Source organism: Papio anubis, chromosome 12 (genome assembly GCF_008728515.1).
Source record: "Papio anubis isolate 15944 chromosome 12, Panubis1.0, whole genome shotgun sequence".
Classification (NCBI taxonomy): domain Eukaryota; kingdom Metazoa; phylum Chordata; class Mammalia; order Primates; family Cercopithecidae; genus Papio; species Papio anubis.
Window position 1 is genome coordinate 117,587,535 of NC_044987.1, and position 15,714 is coordinate 117,603,248.

Consider the following 15,714-nt stretch of genomic DNA (forward strand, 5'->3'; position numbering starts at 1 on the left):
CTGCTCGGGAGGCTGAGGCAGGAGAATTGCTTGACTTGGGAGGCAGAGGTTGCAGTGAGCCGAGATCGCGCCACTGCACTCCAGCCTGGGCAATAAGAGTGAAGCTCCATCTCAAAAACAAAGTCACACACGCTTCTTGAATGAGGGTCATTTGGCCGAGGGGCCAGTTGGAACAGGCTGTGAGCTCGGAATGCTTTTTACATATTTACATGGTTGAGAAGAAAATCGGGAGAATAATGTTTTGGGACATGGGGAAATGACATGAAACTCACATTTCAGTGTCCATAAATGAAGTTTTGTTTGCTCCCAGCTGTGTGGACTGAGGCAGACTGCCTTCCCACAGCTGCGGCAGAGCTGAGGAGGTGGGAAGGAGACCGTGCAGGCCGCAGCACCGAATATATTTGCTCTCCGGCCCTTCCCAGAGTGCTTGCTGACCTCTGTCCGACAGCTCGAAGGAAGGATAGGACCCGTCCGACGATAACCACTGTTGACATTTGAGCGCGTTTCCTTCCCGGTTTTTGTGTGAGAGTGGCAGTCTGTTTGCTTTTGTGGTTGGGATCTGCTGCACGCACGGCGGGCTGTTTGCATGAGGCTTCCTGGAGGACAGGGCTGGGTCAGAGCTGGACGCAGTGGGGCGTGTCCTGCACGCAGTGGGGCCTCAGAAGAGAGCTGTAGCGGGCGGGGCAACGCCAACGCTAGTGGGTGCCAGGCCTCCACACTCAGATCAGCCCTGGCGACAGGTTTGGGCCACCCTTTGTCCGGCCTCCCTGCAGTGGCCCAGGCCATCCCCTCTGCCTGGCACACTTGCCTCTGGCCTTCCGCTGAAGCGCTCCTATTACCGTCTGCTCACCGCTGGGTACGCTGAATTGTGTCCCTCAAGGAGATATGCTGAAGGTCTAACCCCAGGAACCTGTGTATGTGACCTAGCTTGGAAACAGGGTCTTGGCAGATGTAATCAAGCAAGGATGAGGTCACCCTGGAGTAGGGGGCCTCTATCCACGGTGCTGGTGTCCTCATGAGAGCAGGAGAGCAGACACTGACACTCAGGGGTGAAGGCTGCGTGGAGGCAGAGCAGGGCTTAGTGTGATGGAGGCCACGAGCCAAGGAACTCCAAGTATTTCCTGCAACACCAGAAGCTGGGAGAGGCCAGGAAGGATCCTCCCCTGGAGTCTTCAGAGGGAGTCTGTCGCTGCAGACAGCTTGACTTTTGACGTTGGGGGTGCGTGCCTTGGTGGGGGCGGTGGGGGGGTACATTTCTGATGTTAGAAGCCACCTGGTTGGCGGCAGTGTGTCACAGCAGCCCCTCGCAGGTCCTGCATGTCCATGTGGTCAGGGACAGAGGTGAGCAGGGATGGATGGTGCTGAGCTGGACATGTCCATGACATCGGGCCATCTCTTGGGACTACTTTTTTGTTTTGAGGACCAGGCTGCCTACTAGGAAGCTGTGCCCTGCCTGGCCCTTGCCCCAAGCTCCTGCCCTGAGCTTGGCCTCACGGAAGGGATGTCGTCCTCTCCTGCCTGCGTGCCGGGAGGAAGGGGAGAGGTCAGGAGCCCGCCTGGAGGAGGCTCGGGTGCGGGGAAGGTTTCACTCTCAGGCAACGTTGTGGGGCTGGCTATTTGTTTAAACAACCCCAGAGAAAACCATTTGGCCAAACTGTTAGTTTCTAAACAATTTACTTCCTTGGTGTTTAAATAAACTCCTACCTAGGCTCTGTAGCTGGTCCCAGGGAAGGAGTTGGCCTCTCTTCTTTATAGCCCGGCACAGTCCCCTGCACCTGCCCCTCCCAACCCCAGGTCTGCTTCCCCGTGGCCATGGCTGCTGCTCGGACCTCTCTACACACAGAACCTCCTGGAGGCCAGCTGTGGGCACCAGCCTTGGCAGGCATCTGGCAGAGCCCAGGCTGCTAGCGCTCTCTCTGCAGCTGCTCCCTGCTGGCCTAGCTGGACAGAGTCCCCACCACCACCAGGGTCACCTCTGTGCTGGTCACAGCTCACTCAGAGCTTCAAGCAAATGGGTTGGGTCCTGCCTCTCTCCCAGCTGTCTCCATGAAGTGGAGTCTCTGGTCCCCTCCAAGTTATAGCTAGACAGGGACTCGGACACTGCCAAGTCCCCAGAGGTTTCGGTCTCAGATTCTCCCTGCTCATCGCCTGGATGTAGTGCCGCTGTGGGCGTCGGGCTGTGCTGGGGGCCGTGGAGAGCAGGGGGCTTGCGCCAGGACCCCAGTGAGCCAGTGGGGGCGGTGCCCTCGTCATGGGGTAGACTGGGGGTGCGGGGCGGCCATCCACTGGGGTGTGGGGAGGAATGGCTTCCCTGAGGAGGTGGCGGTGCCATGTGACCTGGGCCTTGAAGGACAGGTCCATTGTCAACAGAACATTTTGGGAGTGGAGCCTAGGGAGAGAAAATTTACTGAAATTGAGAGATTCCCCCTCCCCCTACCAATATACACCGAATCAGATGCCTCTGACCAGATCTGAATTTGGCTCTCAGATATTTACATTGTAGCTGGGCATTTAGGGTACCTTCCAAGTGCTGCCTCCACCTCACTGTCCCCAGCCTGCCTGCCTCAGTTTCCCCAGCCCTGGGCCTGTGTCGCTGTCACCATCACCTGGGCGCCCTCTAGTGGTGGAATCAGATTATACATTCCGGGGCTTGGAGCAGGAGTCAGGAGGGGCTCCTGTCCTTCCTCGAAACGTTGGACGGCTGGAACAGTCTCTGCATTCCTCCTGGCAAGAGCCAGAGCCTGGGCGCAGGGGACCATCTGTTGTTTGAAGGCTGCAGCCTGGCAGGGCACTCGAGAGACCTGGCAGTTGGCTGCAGGGCCAGGTCTAGGGGCAAGGGCATGAGGGAGGCTCTGGGCTGGTTTAGCCTCGAGCCCCTTTTCAGATTGTGACCCGGGCCCTTGTGCAGGGTCGTGGCCACAGGACACTGGGAGGGGTCTCTGACCCTGACCTTCTTGGCTCTGCATCCTTGAGACCAGAAAGGTTTGGAACAAATGAGTAGATGATGCCCTAACTCGGGGAGGGAGCCACATCCTGACCCCAGCAGCATTGGCAGGATCTGTGTCGGGATGATAGGGCACCCTGGGGGCCCCAGTGTGCATGGGTCTCCACTTGTAATTTCTGCAGGAAGCTCTGATAAATCCCAACCGGGGGTCCTAGGACACAATCAGAAATGCTGGCGCTGCTGTGTGTGGAGCCTCGGGCCATGGGGGTCAGAAGCATGTGGAGGGTGGGCCACGGGGGTTCAGAAGAGAATCTTGTAATCCGCCCGACCTGCAAACTGAGAATCCCACTGGAGGGCCATGGCTGAAAGGTCGGGGGGTCTCCATGCATCCTGTGGAGTGGGTGGTGAGGGATCCTTGGGTTTGCATGCCGCTGGGCCTGAGTGGCAGGACCCCGTCCACAGCTGATCCCTGGGCCATGCTGCTCAGATGCTCTTGGAGTGTTGCTGTGGTCCCCGAGGGAGTCTGAGTTGAGCTTCTCTCATGCCGGTCATATGCTGTCAGGCCACGCTGGTGAGTTAGGCAGGGCACAGATGCCCGGAGCAGAAAGAACTTTCCTTGGGGATTTCACACATGCAAATCTTGAGGGCTGGCAAATCCTGCCCTCAGCCAGAGTGGGGGCTTTTCTTTGAGACCAGAATCACCTGAGCATCCTCCTGTCCCCAGCTGTGTCCAGCCTGTCTGCAGGGACATCCTGAGAGGACCAGGTTCTCCTCTCATCCACCTGCCTAAGTGCCACTCTGAACCCTGCCCACCCGTGCCATGGAGGGGCTTGACCTCAAGCTGCTCCGCCAGCAGCAGGCCTGGCCCCGGGGTGCAGCAGAGGCCCAGGTGGCTGTGGGGTGGGTGTTTCGTGGCGTGGTTCTGAAACTTAGTTGGAAGTGCACGGATAGTGCTTTGGCTGTTCTCTGTGGGACCCTATTTAGAAACCAGGTCTGAGTTACTGGGGGTCATCGCTATGTTCCGATGGCCCAGCTGTGTGGAGGCCACGGTGGAGCCCCCTGCAAGGAGCCAGGGCCCTGGGTCGAGCCGTGACCAGAACGCATGCCCCGGAGATGTTTCTCGTCTCGCTCCTGTGTTGCCTGGTGTGTCAAGTGGTCACGAAACTGTGTTAACTCTTGGTGTTCCTGACAGTGCCTCCAGGTCTCAGGCCTCAGAACCAGGCTTTCCCTTCATCTCGGTGGCCCGGGAGCATCTGGGCAATGAGTAAAGAGGGTGATTCACTTGACAGGTGCATCTGGTCCTGCCTAGGAGCCCCTGGTGTGATCCTGGGGCTTGAAGCTGCCCTCGGGTGGTGGAGGGGAGGGAGAGATGAAGTGGCATCGAGCTGGGGAAGAAGGGTGAGCCCTGCAAGGCGGGCACGCTGGGGACACTGAGCAGTGTGGCCCACAGGCGGGTCTGCCCTGCAAGGCGGGCACGCTGGGGACACTGAGCAGTGTGGCCCACAGGCGGGTCTGCCCTGCAAGATGGGCATGCTAGGGACACTGAGCAGCGTGGCCCACAAGTGGGTCTGCCCTGCAAGGTGGGCATGCTGAGCAGCATGGCCAGCAGGTCGTACCCGGCGGGATTTGTGGTTGGGGCTGGTTTGTGGCCAGGAGAGGGGCTGGGAGGAGACAAGGGGGACTGTGAGGCAGCTCCCACCCAGTGGTTGAAGCCCGATGGCCTGGCTGTGTGGCTCTCAGCTGGGTGCATAACCTCTCTGTGCCTCAGTTTTCTCATCTGTAAAGTAAGGAAACAAACAGTGCCAGCCTCCCAGAGCTGTCATGAGGATGAACGAGTGACCATGTAGCATGGGCTGGGTGCGTGTCACCTAATATCACCAGCCTTTGCAAGGAGAGCCCTGGGGGCCTGGCTGAGTCTTCCCTTGCCCGGCCCACCCCAGGCCTAGTCTTGTGCCTGCTGCAGGCCCTTGACCCCTGACCCCACTGCACCTGTCTCCACAGGAGCCGAGGAGGTGCTGCTGCTGGCCCGGCGGACAGACCTACGGAGGATCTCGCTGGACACGCCGGACTTCACCGACATTGTGCTGCAGGTGGATGACATCCGGCATGCCATTGCCATCGACTACGACCCGCTGGAGGGCTACGTCTACTGGACGGATGACGAGGTGCGGGCCATCCGCAGGGCGTACCTGGATGGGTCTGGGGCGCAGACGCTGGTCAACACCGAGATCAATGACCCCGATGGCATCGCAGTTGACTGGGTGGCCCGAAACCTCTACTGGACCGACACGGGCACGGACCGCATCGAGGTGACACGCCTTAACGGCACCTCCCGCAAGATCCTGGTATCAGAGGACCTGGACGAGCCCCGAGCCATTGCACTGCACCCCGTGATGGGGTAAGACGGGCGGGGACTGGGGCCTGGAGCCTGGGCCAGGCCAAGCACAGGCGAGAGGGAGATTGACCGGGACCCGTCATTCTGGAGCATTGTCTTGCATCAGAACCCGGAGGAGAGCTTGTTAAAACACTGGCAGCTGGGCCCCCCGCCCAAAGTGGTGATTCAGGAGCTCCAGGGCGGGGCTGAGGACTTGGGTTTCTAACAAGCACCCCAGTGGTCCAGTGCTGCTGCTGGGTCCATGCATAGAAAGCCCTGGAGACCTGGAGTGAGCTCTTTGTTCCCCAGCTTTAGTTTCCTCATCTGTAGAATGGAACGGTCCACCTGGGTGATTTCCAGGATGACAGTAGTGACAGTAAGGGCAGCCTCTGTGACACTGACCACAATACAGGCCAGGCCTCTTTTTTTTTTTTGAGATGGAGTCTCACTCTGTCATCCAGGCTGGAGTGCAGTGGCGTGATCTCAGCTCACTGCAACCTCTGCCTGCTGGGCTCAAGTGATTCTCCTGCCTCAGCCTCCTGAGTAGCTAGGATTACAGGCGCCTGCCACTGTGCTCAGCTAATTTTTGTATTTTTGGTAGAGACGGGGTTTCACCATGTTGGCCAGTCTGGTCTCAAACTCCTGACCTCAGGTGACCCACCTGCCTCAGCCTCCCAAAGTGCTGGGATTACAGGCGTGAGCCACCATGCCCGGTCAAGCCAGGCCTCTTTTAACACTTTGCACATCGTCAGTCTTTTCATTCAGGGGGGTAGGTACAGTTGTACAGTTGAGGACACTGAAGCCCAGGGAGGCTCAGGGACTTGCCCAGGGTCACACAGCAGGAGGTGGCAGGTGTGGGGCTGGGCCTGGCAGCGTGGCTCCAGCTTTGTAGCATAGAAGTCTGTGAAAGCAGAGAGCTTGTCGGTCGGTAGGGGAGCCTTTCTGAGACCCGCCCCAGCGGCTCAAAGGGTAGTAGCCAGGGGCCTTCCCGGGAGTTCATAACCCGGAACACTGAACGGGAAAACCCTGATGGAGGAGGCGCACTGGAGCTGGGGGTGCCGATGGGACATCCCAGAGGAGCTGGGAGGTCAGTAGCAGTGCTTCCTTCCATGGAGCACTTAGTGGGAGCCAGCTGTGTTTCCAGGCTCATGGCCCTGGGACCTGAAGCTCAGAAGGTGAAGGAACTTGCCCAGGGTGCCCATCGGGCAGTGGCAGGCAGAGGATTTGCAGGCTGTGGAGCCTGTGCTCGTGGCCTGGCCCTGGGGGTTGCGAGCGTGCTGGCCAGGGAGCTTTTCCTGCAAGTGGACTGGTGTCTAGAAGCCAGCATGTCAGGCAGCAGGCAGCGGGAGCACAGCAGGCAGCGGGAGCACAGCAGGCAGCGGGAGCACAGCAGGCAGCCGGAGCACAGCAGGCAGCGGGAGCACAGCAGGCAGCGGGCAGGGCTCGAGCAGCCCTCTGTGGACCCTGGGGCACGGCAGCATGTGGGCGAGGGCTGCTCCATGTCAGTGGCTGAAGGGCTGGGTTGTGTCCCGACGAGGGCGAATGAGGGTAGGAAGTGGGGCCCCCTGGGGCTTTAGCAGGAGGAGGCACAAAAACTGGTTGCCAGCCACAGTGAAGGGAACCTGGCCCTGAGGTCAGGAGCTTGGTCAGGTCACTGCCTCCATGGGCCTCGGTGTCCCCATCTGTGAAAGAGGAAGGGATGGGGAAGCCGATGCCAAGGTCCCTCCTAGCCCTGGTTTCATGAGTCTGAGGATCCCAGGGATATGGGCTTGGCAGTCTGACGTGTAAGGTTGTGGGGTCCAGGGAGAGGCACCGAGCTGGAAACAGGAGGCAGAGGGGCTGGCCGGCTGGGTCAGACACAGCCAAAGCAGAGGCTGTGACCTGGGACCCCAGAATCTCCACCCCTGAGCTACCACCCCAGGATCTGGGTTCCCTCCTTGGGGGGCCCCAGGGAACAAGTCACCTGTCCGTTGCACAGGGGAGCCCTTCAGCTATGTGCAGGAGGTTCCGCTCTGCCCCTTCCTCCTCTGGGTGCTCAGCTCCTCCCCTCCAGTCCACCAGTCAGACGTGAGGCTGTCCCAGACCCTGGGCAGGGTCGTTTCTGTCCACTGACCTTCGGAATGGGAGATGAGCTCCTGGCTCCTGAGAGTCCAAGGGCTGGTGCGGTGAAACCTGCGCAGGGTGGCAGTGGGCATCCCTGTCCCAGGGGACCCTCCAGAGGCTCTGATCACTGGGCTTGCCCCTGGCATGCTCAGTCCTCCAGCACTTACTGACACCAGCATCTACCAACACCAACATTTATAAACACCGACATTGACCAACGCTGACATTTACTGACACCGACATTTACCAACGCCAGCATCTACCAACACGCTTACCAATGCCAACATTTACCGATGCTGATGTTTACCGACACTCACATTTACTGACACCGACATCTACGACACCATTTACTGACACCGACATTTACCGACACCGACATTTACCGACACTCACGTTTACCGACACCTACATCTACTGACACCGACATTTACCAACACTGACATTTACCGACACCAAATTTCCCAGCGCCGACATCCGACATTTACCGATGCAGACATTTACCAATGCCGATATTTACTGACACCAACATTTAGCCATGTGATGGGGACCAACTCGGGGACAGGCCTTGCTCTTGGCACTGGGGATGCCGCAGAGACCAGACGGACGCATGGAGACATGGACTTCTGCTTCTTTTCCAGCCTCATGTACTGGACAGACTGGGGAGAGAACCCTAAAATCGAGTGTGCCAATCTGGACGGGCAGGAGCGGCGTGTGCTGGTCAATGCCTCCCTTGGGTGGCCCAACGGCCTGGCCCTGGACCTGCAGGAGGGGAAGCTCTACTGGGGAGACGCCAAGACAGACAAGATTGAGGTGAGGCTCCCGTGGACATGTTTGATCCAAGAGGCCTGGCCCTGCCCAGCTGTCCCTGGGCTCCTGAGAGGCCAGGTCCGGCCACCCCCTGCAGCCAGACATACGTATTGGCGAGGCACTGATGGGTGCCTGTGCTCTGCTATTTGGCCAAATGGAATGCTTGAAAAAATAGTTACAATGCTTTCTGACAAAAACGCCTTGAGGGGGTAGCGCTACACAATGTCCTGTGGTTACGTTAAGATGTTATCATTGGGCTGGGCGCCTGTAGTCACAGCTACTTGGAGACTGAGATGGGAGGATCGCTGGAACACAAGAGTTTGAGGCCAGCCCAGGCAAAGGGGACACAGGAATCCTCTGCACTGCTTTTGCCACTTAGTGTGAGCCTTACACTATTTCACAGTACAAAATTAAGACAAGAATTAATCACACATCTACCACCCCACTTAAGACATAAAACATGGGTGTTGTTGAAGCCAGAGGCAGCCGCTGGCCTGAGTTTGGTGATTCGTTCCCAAGCAGTTGAAGACAGTTTTGGTCTTCCATGGATGTCTGTTGTCCCTGTGCTGGGTGCAGCCTCGCCCTGCCACCGTGGTCGGGTTTCAGTGACCTTGTCCAGTGGGCGTGCTTTGGCAGCTTGCTTTTTGCTCACCTGTGGAGCCTCTATTGAGCTTTTTGTTTGTTTGTTTTGTTTGATTGTTTGTTTTTGTTGTCTTTATTGTTGTTGTTACCCAGGCTGGAGTGCAATGGCATGATCTCGGCTCACTGCAACCTCCGCCTTCCGGGTTCTAGCGATTCTCCTGCCTCAGCCTCCTAAGTAGCTGGGATTACAGGCGCCCGCCACCACGCCTGGCTAATTTTTGTATTTTTAGTAGAGACGGGGTTTCACCGTGTCGGCCAGCTGGTCTCGAACTCCTAGCCTCAAGTGATCCACCCGCCTCGGCCCGGCCTCTGTTGAGCATTTTTTTGAGGTGCTCTCAGTGCCAGTGATATGTTAGTTACATGTCACACCATTGTCATCCATTGAGGTGACATTGCTGCCTCTCCTCGGGGTGGACGCCTCCCTTTGTTTCCAGCAACTTCTGAAGGATTTTCCTGAGCCGCATCAGTCCTTGTTGACGTCACCATTGGGGTCACCTTTGCTCTCCTCAGGGCTCCCAGGGGAGGCCCGAACCAGGCAGCTTGCAGGGCAGGGCGGGATGGAGAACACGAGTGTGTGTCTGTGTTGTGGGATTTCAGACCCTGCTTCTTAGCAGGAGGAGCATCAGCACCCTCAGGGTGGGGAACCCAGGGATGGGGGAGGCTGAGTGGACGCCCCTCCCACGAAAACCCTAGCAGCTGCAGGTGTGGCCTGCTGGAGCTCCTTGTAAATGTTTTGTTTTTGGCAAGGCCCGTGTTTCCAGGCTGCTGAAGATGATTTGCCTTCACTCATCCCCTCTACCTGTGGGAGCAGGTCAGGGACTCGCGTGTCTGTGGCACACTGGGCCCGTGACCGGCGCTGTTCCGTGTACTGTGGCACACTGGGCCCGTGACTGGCGTTGTTCCGTGTACTGTGTGTGGCACACCGGACCTGTGACCGGCGCTGTTCTGTGTACGGTCACAGCAGTGGTTTTCTTGAGACAGGGTCTCGCTCACTTGCCCAGGCTGGAGTGCAGTGGCGTGATCACAGCTCACTGCAGCCTCCATCTCCCTGGGCTCAGGTGATCCTCCTGCCTCAGCCTCTGAGTAGCTGGGACTACAGACACACACCACCACACCCAGATAGTTTTTGTGTATTTTTTTTTTTTTGTAGAGATGGGGTTTCGCCATGGTGCCCAAGCTGATCTCAAACTCCTGAGGCACAAACGATCTACCTGCCTCAGCCTCCCAAAGTGCTGGATGACAGGCATGAGCTGTCACTCCCAGCTCAATGATTTTCTTTATTGTGGTAAAATAAACGTAGCACAAAATTGATGATTTTAACCATTTTAAAGTGAACAGTTCAGGCTGGGCGCAGTGGCTCACACTTGTAATCCCAGTACTTTGGGAGGCTGAGGTGGGCAGATCACCTGAGGTCAGGAGTTCGAGACCAGCCTGGCCAACATGGTGAAACCCCATCTCTACTAAAACTACAAAAATTAGCTAGGCATGGTGGCAGGTGCCTGTAGTCCCAGTTACTTGGGAGGCTGAGGCAGGGGAATCGCTTGAACCCGGGAGGCAGAGGTTGCAGTGATCCGAGATCATGCCACTGCACTCCAGTGTGGGCGACAGAGCAAGACTCTTTCTTGAAAAAATAAATAAATAACAACGTTTTTAAAAGTGAACAATTCAGGGGCATTTAGTATGAGGACAATCTCTGTTTCTGTCTACTTCTAGAACACTTTCGTCTCCCCTGAAGGAAATCCCATGTCGGTCAGCACTCACACCCATTCTCCCCTCACTCTTAGCGTCTGTCAGCCACTAATCTACTGTCTGTCTCTGGGGATTCGCTTCTTCTGGACATTTTGTGTGACTAGAATCCTGCGATATGTGGCCCCTGTGTGTGGCTTCTTTCCGTAGCATCGTGTTTTCAAGATTCATCTCCACATTGTTGCACATTATCAGAACCTCATTCCTGACTGGGTGCAGTGGGTTAGGCCTGTAATCCTAACACTCTGGGAGGCCAAGGCAGGAGGATCACTTGAGGCCTGGAGTTTGAGACCAGCCTGGCCAGCATAGCAAGACCCCATCTACAAAAAAATTTTTAAAGTTAGCTGAACATGGTGGTGGGCACTTGTGGTCCCGGCTACCTGGGAGGCTGAGTTGGGAGGATTGCTTAAGACAGGAGGTCCAGGCTGCAGTGAGCTGTGATCGCAACACTGCACTCCAGCCTGGGCAGCAGAGCAAGACCCTTTCTTTTTTTTTTTTTTTTTTTTTTTTTTTTTTGTGAGACGGAGTCTCGCTCTGTTGCCCAGGCTGGAGTGCAGTGGCCGGATCTCAGCTCACTGCAAGCTCCGCCTCCCGGGTTTACGCCATTCTCCTGCCTCAGCCTCCCGAGTAGCTGGGACTACAGGCGCCCGCCACCTCGCCCGGCTAGTTTTTTGTATTTTTTTAGTAGAGACGGGGTTTCACCGTGTTAGCCAGGATGGTCTCGATCTCCTGACCTCGTGATCCGCCCGTCTCGGCCTCCCAAAGTGCTGGGATTACAGGCTTGAGCCACCGCGCCCGGCCCGACCCTTTCTTAAAAAAAAAAAAGTTCCTTCCTTGTTGTGTCTGGATGACATCCCATTGTATGGCCAGAGCACATTTTGTTTGTCCATTTTTTGGGCGGTAGGCAGTGGTTTCCACCTTTTGTCTACTATGAATAATGCTGCTGTGAACATTTGAATGCAAGTTTTTGTTTGAACACCTGTTGTGAATTATTTGGGTATATGCGTAGGGGTAGGATTGCTGAGTCCTATGGTAATGTTAGGTTTGACTGAGGAACCATTTTTTTTTTTTTTCGAGACAGAGTCTCGCTCTGTCGCCCAGGCTGGAGTGCAGTGGCACGATCTCCGCTCACTGCAAGCTCCGCCTCCCAGGTTCACGCCATTCTCCTGCCTCAGCCTCCCGAGTAACTGGGACTACAGACTCCCGCCACTTCGCCCGGCTAATTTTTTGTATTTTTTTTAGTAGAGACGGGGTTTCACCATGTTGGCCGGGATGGTCTTGATCTCCTGACCTCGTGATCCACCCACCTCAGCCTCCCAAAGTGCTGGGATTACAGGCGTGAGCCACTGCGCCCGGACTATACTGTTGTCAATAGTGGCTGTGCTGTTCTGTATCCCCACCGGCAGTGTGTGAGGGTTCTGACTTTACCTCCTCACCAACGCTTCTTTTCCATTTAAAAAAATATTCAGCCATGTGCGCTGGCTCACACCTGTAATCCCAGCACTTTGGGAGGCTGAAGTGGGCAGATCACCTGAGGTCAGGGGTTCGAGAGGAGCCTGGCCAACATGGTGTAACCCCGTCTCTACCAAAAATATAAAAATTAGCCGAGCGTGGCGGCGGGCGCCTATAATCCCAGCTACTCGGGAGGCTGAGGCAGGAGAATGGCGTGAACCCAGAAGGCGGAGGTTGCAGTAAGCTGAGATTGCGCCACTGCACTCCAGCCTGGGCTACAGAGTGAGACTTCGTCTCAAAAAAAAAAAAAAAAAGACCAACCGAGGAATTAAAGTAGGGGTGTCATAGTAGCAGAAGGGAGGTTGTGGAGCAGGCCACCCTGCGGTTACGCACTGGAAGCTCATTCCTTGACGATTTGGAGCTCATCACTGGGGGCCTAAGGAGAGATACTGAAGGATGAGGAGTGATGGCGCGGGGCACGGGTGTCTTTGGTGGCTGGAACTTGGGGACTGTTGGGGTACTTTACTGCCGGCCTTCTCAGGGCCCTTCATATGGTTACACAGGCTGTTTCTAAGAGGGGGATACATTGCTTAAGCCTTCTCAGACTGCCTTATCAAGGGTCCCTTTCTTTGCCCGCTGTGGTCCTGGTGGCACACTCTCTGAGAATGTGCAGGTGGATGCTGAGATCCGCCCTGCCATCCACCTGCTCATCCAGAGCTGACTTAGCCTCGAGGTTCCCGCCAGCAGCTCCTCCTGCTCTGGGACACCTCGGATGTGCCCATGGAGACGCTAGTTCTGTGTTTTCTGCTGGAGTTTGGTGCGTCTTTTCCTCCTGCAAGTGGGCACCGCCCCTGGGTGTGTCCGCAGGCTTCTGCGAGTCACGGCCGCTTCTCAGGTCCTTGCCCAGCGCCAGGAGCAAACCCTCCTGGCACTTTGTTCAGGGGTGGATGTGCTAGTGTTCCTGCTGTGGACCCCCGTCTCACATGAGGGTCTCGGGCCTACGGGCTCATTCAGCAAACACCCACTGAGCATGCAGTGTGTGCCATCTGCGTCCCAGGCCATGGCGGGGACAGTGGCTGCTGCTGGGGTTGTGGTAGCTTCTGGGGGCTCCAGGAACAGCTGAGGTGTAAGGAGCCAAGGCTCCCTGAGGGTGCAGTTGCACTCCAGGTGGAAGGGATCGCTGGGGGAGGTATAAATGGGGCCAGGAAGGAGACACATTTGGAACAATGCGAACATTTCTTTTTTTTTTTTTTTTTTTTTTTTTTGAGACGGAGTCTCGCTCTGCCGCCCGGGCTGGAGTGCAGTGGCCGGATCTCAGCTCACTGCAAGCTCCACCCCCCGGGTTCACGCCATTCTCCTGCCTCAGCCTCCCGAGTAGCTGGGACTACAGGTGCCGCCACCTCGCCCGGCTAGTTTTTTGTATTTTTTAGAAGAGACGGGGTTTCACCGTGTTAGCCGGGATGGTCTCGATCTCCTGACCTCGTGATCCGCCCGTCTCGGCCTCCCAGAGTGCTGGGATTACAGGCGTGAGCCACCGCGCCTGGCCACAATGCGAACATTTCTAAGATACTGTGTCAGGAGGCAGCCACATGGCCAGCCCAGGTCCTGAGGAGCCCACACCAGCCCTGGACGTGTTTGGCCGCTCACCTTTGCTGGAGAGCGGCGGGAGAGAGGATTCAATTCCACGCAGTGGCGTGCGCAGCTGGTCTCTGTGGAGCTGGGCGCTGGAAGGAATGCGCTTTCTCCGGGGGCTAGCCGGGCCCTGCCTTTGAGCAGACGATCAGGCTCCAGGTTTTCAGCTCCCGGTGCATGAGAGGACTTCATGGGCAGCTGTGGCTGATCCCTTGATGAACTGGGAGAAGAACAAAGGTCTATGAAATGAGGTTTCATGTGGATGGCATTAGAGACGCCACATCACATTTACAGAGTGGAGCAGAGACGGCGGGTGGGTCTGGGAGGCCCCTCTGCTGGTCTTGTCTGTGACAGCTGTCCTGGGAGTCAGCTTCCAGGCCGCCCCAGCAGCCTGACTGACACATGCAGGGGTTTTAGCCCCATCCTGCGACCAGCTGTTGCCCTCATCAGTGACAGCTGGGAGTGGCGGTGGCTCCAGTCCTGGGCGTCCTCCTCACCTGCTAGGGCCCACCCAGGGCAGTCCTGACACCTGCAGGTTGCTTGGAGCCGCATTCGGGTCCTGCGCCATCGTATGTGAGGCCCGAGTGCTTGTGGGCTGAGGTCCCCTGGATGCGGCCCTACCTCCCTTCTGCTTCCCATAGCTGCCTCTTCTCACCGTTTTTCCAACTTCCTAGGCTAGGACTTCCAGTGTTGTGCTGGCTTTGCCCCTGGGACACCTCCTTAGCCCTCTTCCTGAGTCTAGAGCCCCGGAGGTTGGAAGTTCTGGCCCCTGGGACACTTGCAGCCACACTCAGCTTCTCCTGTGAGCCTCCAGCGTGTCCCCTCAGGACCAAGCCCTCACGTTCTTGCCTCCCCACCCACCTGGGCTCAGCCAGGGGAAGGCCTGGCTGGGAGCGTCTGCCCTCTGCCCTGCCCTTCTCCCCTCTGCCCTGCCACGGCTTCTATATCCTGTGCCACAAGACACGACTGTGTGTGGAAGTGGCAGGGTCTGGCATCTCTGCGGGTCTCTGAGGCTCACACTCCAGTGCCGCTCTTCCCACCCGCTGGCCGTGCCCTCATGCTGAGCCAGGGACAGCCCAGCCCTTTCTCAAACCCCAGCCCTGTGTGTCCAGCTGCCCCCGGCCCTCTCCCCTGGAAGCCTGGGTCACTCCAGCCGTATGCCCTGGTGCGGACAACCTGCCTCCTTGGCCGCCCAGGGAAGATCCTCTTTCCAAATGGCGACACCTGGTCCGTGCCAGGAAGCTGGAAGCTGTGGCCCTTCCACGCCCCTCCACGGTTTGTGCGCTCGCTTGCCCAAGTTCCCATCGCCATCGTCATCATCACCATCATCATTGTCATTTTGCTTGTCTGTGAGCCGGCCTGGTTTCCCAAAGCAGAGACCCTCTGAGGTCCAGCTTGAGTTGGGGTCTCCATGCTGACCCCTGATGGGGACTCGGGACGTACCAGGTCTGGGTCAGGAGTGACCCCCAAACCTCGTGCCCTTTGACAGGCACCCCTGACTTTTGCTAAGTGGGTGGAGGTGACATCACTGACAGCAGGAGTGATGGGACAGGGTCTGTTGGCTGCACTGTGCTCCCAGGGATCTGGGGAGAGGCTGCACCCCTGGGCTTTGGCACTGCAGAGCCGTGTGTGTGTGTGTGTGTGTGTGTGTGTGTGTTTGCACGCGCACGCGTGTGTGTATAAGATCTTTTTTTATTACATGAAGCAAGATAACTGTTGCCGTTTACTCTTGGGTTTTGAGTTTGACAGAGTGGGATGCTTCTTCCCTCAGACAACAGAACTCTCCCTGTAAACACGTGCTGCAGAGGGTGGGTCTTGGGCTCATGTCTGTTCGCACAAGCGAGTCAGAGGAAACGCAGGGTTCTTCATAGAAACATTGCACAGCAGGCGACTGTCCAGAGTCAGCCTGTAGGACGGCGGCAGCCCTGCCCCTCAGAGCCCTGCCCCTCCGAGCCCTGCCCCTCAGAGCACAGCCCCTCAGAGCCCTGCCCCTCCGAGCACAGCCCCTCCGAGC

General features: G+C 57.3%; 1 protein-coding gene across 1 annotated transcript in view; it reads left to right on the forward strand.

Annotated features, from left to right (window-relative positions):
- Positions 1-15,714, forward strand: part of LRP5 (LDL receptor related protein 5) — a gene marked incomplete at its 5' end in the record, with an annotated part of 134,299 nt that overhangs the window by 69,520 nt on the left and 49,065 nt on the right. Inside the window, 2 exon segments of the mRNA NM_001135199.1 lie at positions 4,946-5,342; positions 8,060-8,231. Of these exon segments, the coding sequence (NP_001128671.1) occupies positions 4,946-5,342; positions 8,060-8,231 (569 nt within the window).